Source organism: Vombatus ursinus, unplaced genomic scaffold (assembly GCF_900497805.2).
Source record: "Vombatus ursinus unplaced genomic scaffold, bare-nosed wombat genome assembly UNPS02014959.1, whole genome shotgun sequence".
Lineage (NCBI taxonomy): Eukaryota > Metazoa > Chordata > Mammalia > Diprotodontia > Vombatidae > Vombatus > Vombatus ursinus.
This window is the reverse complement of record NW_020954737.1, coordinates 6,313,892-6,323,895: the sequence shown is the minus strand read 5'-3', so window position 1 is coordinate 6,323,895 and position 10,004 is coordinate 6,313,892. Positions and strand designations below refer to the sequence as shown.

The 10,004-nt window shown below is 39.9% G+C and overlaps 1 protein-coding gene across 2 annotated transcripts; it reads right to left on the bottom strand.

The window, feature by feature from the left end:
• Window positions 1-4,244: 4,244 nt before the first annotated feature.
• CLDN8 (claudin 8) lies at window positions 4,245-8,176 on the bottom strand. 2 transcript variants are annotated; one of them, XM_027845232.1, is made up of 2 exons: window positions 7,329-8,176; window positions 4,245-4,556 (listed from the first exon to the last, which is right to left on the bottom strand). In XM_027845232.1, the coding sequence occupies exons 1-2, from the start codon at window positions 7,990-7,992 to the stop codon at window positions 4,525-4,527; spliced, it is 696 nt and encodes a 231-aa protein (XP_027701033.1). In that variant the 5' UTR covers window positions 7,993-8,176; the 3' UTR covers window positions 4,245-4,524. The 2 variants fall into 2 exon arrangements, with proteins under 2 accessions (XP_027701033.1, XP_027701034.1); XM_027845233.1 differs by having other exon boundaries at window positions 4,245-8,176.
• Between the last annotated feature and the right edge of the window lie 1,828 nt (window positions 8,177-10,004).

Here is a 10,004-nt window from a genome sequence, read left to right as displayed (position 1 = left end):
GTTCCACCTCTGTGGACTTCCACCTCTGCAAAAAAGCAGGAAAGAGATACATTTTCAAATTTCTTTTGGGGACTGTCTAGTCTTTAGATATTTCCAACATTCAGTTTTAATTGTTTTATGGTGGTTGTTTTTCCCATTTACATTGTTGTAGTCATTGGGTATATTTATTTTCCTGGTTCCACTTACTACACTTTGCATAAGTCTTTGCATGTTACTCTGTATTCATGATGTTTACTATTCCTTAACAGCACATTAATATTCCATGACATTCATTTGCCACAATTTGTTTAGTCATTGCCCAGCCAATGGTCATCTACTTGGCTTCCAGTTCTTTCCTACCACTGAAAAGGTGTTTCTGGGGAGAATGTTCTGTTGCTATTTTTCTCCCTCTAGTATTCATTAAATGCCTTTGCTTTGAATTAATCATGTCCTCCAGTTGAATAGAAAAAGGAGAAGAAACCAGTGGGGGTTTGTGAGCTATGCTTTTGAGTAGATGCAGACCCAAAGATTACCTTGAAACTGAGGCAGTTCTTCTTGGGGTGTCATGTGTGAGATCAATATTTCCCAGGTACATAGCAAATATTTGGATATTAACCCATCAACACATACATGAAATCTGTACTATAAACAGGCAAGTATAAAATAATTTAACAGAAATAAAGAAAAAAATTAAACCGTTGAACAACTGAAAGGCTTTCACTTGCCTGGAGCTTAGTGCAACCAGTATAGGAAAAATGTCAACATTTCCCAATTGCTTTATAGATTTAATGGGCAACTTCACAGTGAGGGGTTTCATAGACCTAAAATCAAGTCAGGAAATATCAGACCTAAAAGAGATTTCTGAGGTCAGCTAATCCTACCCTTTCCTTTTTAGATGAGAAAATCTAGGCCTACATAGGTGGAATGATTTATTCAAGGTTAAGAAGGTAGAAATTAACCAAGCCAGAATCTGAACCTAGTTCCACTGATTGAAAAGTATCATGGTGCAGTAGAAGGAGCATTGGACATGAAGTCAGGAGATATCTTGGATTCCCCTCTGACTCTGTCTGTATGTGATTCTCACTTACGGCTATGTGACCCAGGCAAATCAGCTAGTCTCTGAACCTCAGATTCCTCATATGTAAAATGGAGATTTTAGTAGCACCTCCCTCATAGAGTTATTGTGAGACATCAAAGAAATCAAGCAATTAACAAGCACCAACTTATTTTCATTCTATATGTCTTCATTTTTAGATGTGTTTCTTCTTGTTGTTGTTTGTCCTTCTTTCTTGAAGAGGACCATGACATCAGGGAGGTGATGCCACAACAGGCAAGTGAACTGGATTTAAGTGAGGGAGGGCTGTGCACAGTCACCAGCCTCAATTTCTCCTCCAGAGCCTTCTGGGTCCAGCGTGTTGCAGCAAATCATAGAATTGTATTTTCTTATTGTTATCTTATCATTCCATTTCATCTTGTTTGGTTAATTCATTTAGATGTAAATTATAATTGTTAGGTTTGTGTTTTTGTCTCTTTATTTCTTCTGTATTGATTATATCCTCTTCCTCTTTTTAAATCAATACTTCATCCCTGCCATTAATTTTGCCTGAATTAATTTAATCCCACCAGCTCTCCCCCACCTACCTCACCCTTGCTCCTCTTTATCTACCCAAACCCCTAAATTGCTCATTTCTCTTTCTGTACATGTATTTGTTGGTGTAGGTGTGTGTGTATGTATGTAGGTATGTATGTGTGTATGTGTAGGTATGAAGGTATGTATGAATACATGCAGGTATATATGTGTAAATGTAGATGAGTATATATGTATGTATGAGTATGCACGTATGAGTATGTAGGCATGTGTGTATGTAGCTGGGTATGAGTGTATATAGGTGTGTATGCATATGTGTATATGTATATGTGTAGGTATATAGATATGTATGTGTGTATGGAGGTATATATGTATACATGTAGGTAAGTATATATGTATGTAGCTGTGTATGAGTGTGTGTCGGTGTGCACACCTGTGTGTGTGCATGTATGTATATGTGTATATATGCTCATATATGTGTAGGCATTGTATGTGTGTAGGTATGTATGTGTGTCTATGTATATCTATAGGGACATTTGTAGGTATATATGTATGTATTTTTTTTATTTTTGTCTTTTTTTTTAATTGACTAGTAGACAAATCAAAAAGAACTGTTTTGCTTCCTATAGAGGAGAACCAGGGCCATGATGACTAAGGTAAGACCCAGGTATGTATGTAGGTATGCATGCATGCAGACATGTATGTATGTTGTATGTATGCATGTAGGAATGTGTATAGGTATGTGGGCAGGCATGTATGTCTCACTCTTCTTCATCCTTCCCCACCCAGGTAAGTGTGTGCTTCAAAACACTTTTCTCTCTTTTCCTCACCTAGTCTCTTAAATGAGATTCTTGTAAGGTGCTCTTTAAAAAAAAAATAATCATTTATTTGTCTTCTACCTTATTTCTATTCCCTTTTAGTCTGTTCTGAATTCTGTTCTCCCATTCACAGGCTATACTGTCACATCTTTCTTCTTCAGGTCTCTGTGTTCCTTGGGGCCTCAAGCACTATATATCAATTGCAAGTTTTATCCTATTTCTATGTTAGTACACGTGGAGATTTCACCCCATTCTGCCTTCCAACTTGTTAATTTCATTAAATTTTTTGTTTTGGTGGGGCCTTCTTCTGATGTACCTCACTCCTAAAAATATAAATCCAGAAGAAAGCAATGATTTGTGGGTGGAAATAATTCTCTATCCTGAATCATAAGACTTACTCCTCATCCCCATCTTTCTGCTCAATCAGGGACTTCTCAGAGGACTTGTGCACCTCCCAGGCAGTGGCCCTCTCACACTGGCAATGCCTCTATTCTTTTGGCCCTTGGCTCTGATTGGAGTTATTTCCTGGGACTACCATTGTAGAATGCCTATGTCATCCACATTCCCTTCTAACCCATCTCAGGCCCCTGACTCTCAGGGACTACTTGTTCACCTAATACCTTGCCCTCTTGAGGGTACCTTTCCTCTACCTCCTCTCCCACTTTACCACTTTCTTTTATGTACTGTTTTCTCCTATTAGAATGTAAACTCCTTGAGGACTGATTATATTTTCAGCACTTGGCACTGTGTCTGGCACATAGTAAACTTAATAAATGCTTTATCTAATCTAATCTACTCTTTATCATGTTCATTCCTTCCTCCAAAGCAAGGATATCCTACTATCTGGATCTGGATCCCTATTATTACCATTTTGGCTCCTGGCCACGCTAATGCTAACCCTTGCTTGGAGAAGATGGTCTTTATTTTGCCCCATCTGCACAGATGAAAAAGGCCCCTGTCATTCATCACAGACATATTTAGTTGTGCTGGAGCCAATTTGAACCTGCTCAGTAGAGCTAATTATTAAATTTTCAGTGAGAGCATTTATACCTAGGAAATTGGAAAATGCTACAAATCAGGGCTTGGTTTATTGCTTTGTTGATTGTCTAGACTTGGGGCAGCTAGGTGGCTCGGAGGATAGAGCTCCAGCCTTGGAGTCAGAAGAACTTGAGTTCAAATCTGACCCCAGACACCTGACATTTACTTGGTGTGTGACCCGGGGCAAGTCACTTAACTCCAACTGCCTCACCGAAAAGAAAAAAAAAACAGACTTGATTGTCTAGACTTAAGAAAGTGATGGGAAAACACTAATAATGCAGATTAAACTTAAAAGTGTGTGGTGGGTTCATCATTCTTTTCAAAAAACCTCTTGTTAAACATTTACCAGCACACCACTGGATACACTTTCTTACTTCTCACCCATGGGAATGTTCTCTGATGGCACCTTTTCCTCTCCTCTTCCAGTGCTAAACTGACTGTCCACCTCTCCCATTCCTTTTCCTCCTCTCTTATTATGCTGTCCCCTCCCCCACCTCCAGACTTTCCCTTCTTTGTTCACTTCCCAGGATGAAATAAATGAGAGAACACGTTATTATTACTATCATTATCATTATCATCATTATCTCTAGCTCCCCCTTTTCCCGTTGAATGACTCCTCTCTTCTTGCTTGGGTGACTTCTCACTATTATCTCCCTCCACTCAAAAGATACTGATATTCTTTTGAATAAGATAAAATTGAGTTAGGTCACTTGTTACAACCATGTTATGTCAAGAAAGAAGTTGAATAGTAATGAAAAAAGCTACATTCGCATAAACATTTGTAATATTTATAAAGCATATCAATCAAATACATACGTAACCACATGCTATACTGTGGGTGTTCACGTTCACACTTTACTCCAAATTATCAAATGACAGAAAGGATGATGGTCTTTTTGCACTTAGTAGGTCTTTTTGCCTTAGGAGAGGGCAATGGTCTTTTTGCACTTAGTTTTGTTTTGCCAAGTGAAAAGGAGGCAAAGTTTAAAAATATGCATTCGTACAAAACTGAAACAGCCACTGCAAGCCAGCATAGCATTTACTGGAACATAGGGTTTACAAGGAAGCTCAGAGCAATAAAAAGTGAAGTCCGTTTGTTCTTCAGAAATCCACGGTTGTTAAATGTCCAGTGCCTGTGTAAATAGTAATTAAAACATCAACATACATAAAGCCCTGTGTTTAACATATCCTTCCTGTTCATTTATAAAAATCTAGATGAAGACAATGCACTTTCCTGAAGGGTTCAAGTCTCTTACAGAATAATTTTATCTTATGGCCAGGTGTGCCTTATCATGTTCAGTTCTAGAAACCACATATGAGTAAAGACATTGATAAATTTGGGATCATCCAAAGGAGTATGACCAATACATTAAAGGGCCTCAAGGTCATGTTACACAAGGATCAGTCAAATCCATTGGGGATATTTAGCATGGAGAAGATGTAGGGGAGCTGAATATCTGCCTTCAAGTAATAGAAAGGTTGTAACTTGGAAGAGTTTTCTTTTGCTTCATCTAAGCACAGTAAGATTAGAAGAATCACATTTCATTCCAATGTAAAGTAAAACATCCCCTCCAGGGATATTTCCCAACTCACATTTATACTGAGAGGCCAGTCCCCCTGAAGGCCCTGTTACTCTGTGATGTAGGCGTGAGGTTTTAATATCCTCGTTCTTGAGCCCCCCTTACTGTGCTCCCAATGAATAATCAATCAGTTGACTCCATTAGCTTTTAGATAAGGGATTTACTAAAAAGAGCAGTTGATTCAGAACATTTCCCCCCCCCCTCCCCCGCCACTGCCAAAGCATACTCTATAGCATTCTCTCCCACAAATTCATAAAAATTCCACGAAGGGAGTGGGCATTAACTTAAGTGACACATGTAAATAATACTTGTGGCGAAAGGGTACTTCCCAATTCCTGTCTTTAGAAGCCCTACGTTCCTTTCAGGAAGTCTCATGAAGTTTTCTGCAGAGCAGGACATTTGATGATGGATGAATTCCTCTGCTGCTGAGTTGGGCTGGTTCCTTTCAATGAATGACATGTTTGCTGGGTGGGGGGATGGATTACTAGGCTGAACCACTCTGCTACTGCTGGCCCAGGCTCCTGTGCTGTTGCTGGTACTCTCTCCCCTGCTTATTCTTGAGCTTTGGAGGGAAGAGAAGGTGCCAGCTGTCTCCTTGCAAATCTCTTCACACTTGCAGTGCCCACCAGGCTGCTCCCTAAGCATGCCCAGCTCATAGATGCTACTCAGTCACTTAATAAGGGAGCGAACACAAAGGAGACAGAAGCAGTCATGCACTCACAGCAGCCTTTGGCCCTTCCCCGACCTGGCTCTGGGGAGGCAATTCAGAGCAGTCCTGTCTCCTCAAAATGCAGATTGATGAAGTCATGGGTAGCTCCTTTTGGATACCCTCTCAATTCTAGCTCAGCAGGTTCTGAGTAACCAGTTCTAGCTCCACAGCCAATCAGAAGCCTTTTTATCACCATACAGTGTTGTTGTTCGGTCATTTTCAGTTGTGTCCGACTCTTCATGACCGCATTTTGGGTTTTCTTGGCAAAGACACTGGAGTGGTTCCTTCTCATCACACAGTACCAGCTCCTCATTTACCCCTGACCAGAAACTAGCTCCCCTCAAGTTTCCACACAGTTGCTTGGACAGAAACTGGGCAGAGAATATCTGTACATGCTTCAAGCACCTGACTTTGACCAGCTCACCCATGAAAAAAGAAAAGCTTCCAATAACAAGAGCTATCCAAACAAGTAAAAGGATGCTATAAAAGATAGTGATTCCCCTCTCACTGGAAGTCTCTAAAGGCTGTATCATTATTTGTTGGGAGAGGCTGTAGACACAATACTTATTCAGATATGCTTTGGCTTAGGATCCCTGAAATCGCTACCAACTCTGAAATGCCAAAGTTGCCTGAATCCAAAAGTGGTGTTCTTTAGCTTAAAAGATGTTAACATACAAGATACAACTTAACATAAAGTTATACACTTCTGGAGGAAGTGTATAAGGCAATAAGAATTTCTAAGTCCTAGACTGAAAAAAAGATGATATGATAAAGCCATTACTCTCCTTTACGCTACTGATCCAACCATTTTAGCCTTCATTTTAATTTCAGTGTATTCATCTATAAAAAGTTTTAAACAACAAATATTAACCTTCTTCAATCTTACTCTCTATTTTTCTGAAAATTGAGAACAATAACAGAATTTCACCTACTCATAAAACACTATAACATAGTTAAGTCAGAACCTCAATCTTACCCTCTATTTCTCTGAAAATTGAGTTTAAATTATTCACACTGATGAATTAATATTTTATTTTTAATAAAACAATAACATAATTTTCCTACTTAAGTGAGATATACTATGCTCACCTACTCATAAAACACAACATCATAAATAAGTCAGAACCTTGATCTTACCCTCTATTTCTCTGAAAATTGAATTTTAGTGATTCACACTGATGAATTAACATTTTATTTTCAGCAGAACAATATCAGAATTTTCCTACTTATAGAGATATGTTAAGCTCACATACTCAGAAAGCACTCCATCATAATTAAGTCAGAACTAATATAATGTAATCTTGAACAAAGTTATTTGAAATAACTGAAAAAAGTATGAATGCTTTAAGCTTTTTAAAAACAAGCTACTTACTATATTTCCTAAAATAGTTAAACAGTATGTCTACTTTGAAATAACTTACTGCAGTCTGTCACCATTGGGCTAGCAAAGACAGTCTAATGCTTGGCTTGTGAAATCAGTGTTTGGTAGTAAAGAATAATGAACCAACACTCCTTTTGATTCTATTTATCGTTCTGAGTAGACAGTCTTGTCCATTCACAGCAACCAACGGAGGAGCAAAACGAAAATAAAATCATAAGCAATTAGACATACTGACTTTTGGAGTACACACTTGGCGTTTTCTTCCCTGAGTGATAGCTTTTGTGGGCTGTGTGATACGATGGGATCGAGTATCTGTAGCGATTGCCTTTCTCCTTACAACAAAAAGCGCAGCAGAATATTGTCCCTGCGGCGATGAGGAGCAGCGCTGTCATACAGCCTAGGTAGAGAGCTTCTCCTAGTTCGCGTTTTTGAGCTGTATTCACTACTGGGTTGTAGAAGTCTCTGATGATCCCATTGGCAACCCAGCACACTGGGACCAGAACAACAATGCCTGTGAGAACGAAGAGGACTCCAGCCGTCAGCAAAATAAAACTCTTGGTTTGTTCGTTGTTCCCAGTGCATATGACACATTTCATTCCAAGGATGGCAATCATGAAAGCGAAGAAGGACAGCACAGAGGCTGCACACATCAGTCCCCTGGAGGCCTGCAGGTCTGGAGTGAGAGCCAGCAGGGAGTCATATGTTTTACACTGCATCCTGATGTTGGCATGTCTCATGCAACTCATCCACAGCCCTTCCCAGAGGTTTTCAAAAACCACAATGTTGCTTTCGATGAAGGCAGAAACTCTCCACTGGGGCATGACAGTGACCGCCACTGTCCCCACCATGCCGATGCCTCCTAGTATTAGTCCGGCTATTTGCAGACCGTAGTAAGCCATTTTGTCTGGAAATGTGTATAGCTGTGCCACACCAGGAAAAATTAAGTAAATGAAGCAGGTCAGTAGGCATGCAATACTGAGCAGCTGATGTTTTCTTGTATTAATGTCCTCAGGAACCCAATTTTTTTTTTTTTTCCAGATAGGTTCTGCTCAGCTACTTTCAACTAAGTTAAATCCAGTGTTGGCTGGCTAGGGAACCTTTACAGACTGGAACATGTGAACTCACCAATCCGGTGTGTCTACTTTCTTGTCCAATAAGAAGGGGACAGAGGCACTGGTGTATTTAAATTGCTCATTCTTTGTGCTTCACTTTTTTTTTTTCTAAAAAGGCAAACAGCATGTTTACCCATAGCCACAACCATGAATGTTTGCACAAATCTATAAATCTATCAATCCCTTGTAGAAAGGAGTACACCTCTTATAGGTGATGGTGAAACTTCTAGAACTGTGAATTAATGAAGGCCATCCAACAGTTAGAACCTGCATCTTGGGCCCAAGCCTGAAGTGGACCTTTTACTCACTTCAGGTACTCTTTCATTCTGGACCCACACAATCTGGATTAGATTTAGTCCTGTGGAAGTCTGGACTTGTTAAAACCCTCGGACTCCTTTTCTCACACTCTTTGGCTCATTACACACCCACTCTATTGCTGGGGGGAGGGGGGGGGGGGGAATTACTCAAAGCTCAGGTTTGGCCCGAGTCTGTTGTTGTTATTCAGTCCGGTCTGATTCTTCATGACCCCATTCAGAGTTTTCTTGGCAAAGACACTGGAGCAGTTTGCCATTTCCTTCTTCAGCTCATTTTACAGATGAGGAAACTGAGGCAAACAGGGTGAAGTGATTTGCCCAGGGTCACACAGTAAGTATCTGAGGTCACATTTGAACTCAGGTCTTCCTGACTCCAGACACAGCACTCTATCCACTGAGCCATCTAGCCACACTATTGGCCTATGCCTAGGATCTCATTATAGGAAGGAGTAGAAAGATATGCAATGTATGATGTAAATCTAGCATTGTAGGGTGGAGTGGGGAGGGAGGAAGGGAATAAGCATTTATATAGCACCTACTATGGGCCCGGCACTGTGCTAAACACTCTACGAATGTCATATCATTTGAGCTTCACAATAACCCCAGTATGGGATAGGTATTCATTAAAATACATAAAACCTACAAGCATGTACTGACAGAAAGACACAAAACAGGATTCAATAACCGAGAACTACTGTTATGAAATGTAAGTTCCTCGGGAGCAGGGATTGTTTTATTCAAATTTCTATCCCTAGGGTCCAGCATAGTACTGGGCACATGGTTGCAGTTTAATAAATACTTGTTGATTGATGGATTGCTATACTAAGTACACATTGTCAGAAAAAAGTATGCAAATTAACAAACAATAGCTTAGTAAAATAAATAGTAGTAGTAACTACTGTTATGCTCTCCAGGAGATTAAGACTTAAACTTCTGAATCCGAGTGTGTTGGACGACTGAGAAGCCATAACACATTTCTTCTCACTTCTGCACTCATTGGCTAAAAAGGGACGCTTTGTCATTCCCAAGGTGCTTGAGTCCTTCCCAAAACCACGGACAGGCAGCAGGAAGCTGCTGAGAGATTCACAATCCCAAAGTAGCTAAAAGGTGTAGTAAAAACCCCAGTTGGCTGAAAGAAGGCAAAGCAGCCCTTCCCTGTCCTGTTCCACCTACAATAAAATATTTACTTTAGGCATCTGCTTGGACTGAAGAGTGCCAAAGTGAAAGGAGAGAAGGGGACAGACATGTCACTTTTACCTGTGAAACAACATTCTTTGAGATTCATTTTGATTCAAGGGATTGATACAATTTGACTGCAACTTCAAAGCAAGCACTATCTGACGTAAAATTGAGGAATGGATAATGCAAAAAAGAAAAAAGAGATAAAACAAAAACAAAAAGCAAAGTTGGCTTCAGCATATACAGAACAAGTGTGGTTGCCCAGCACCTTAAGCTAAGGCCTCTTCTTTCCTAACCCTTAAGGGC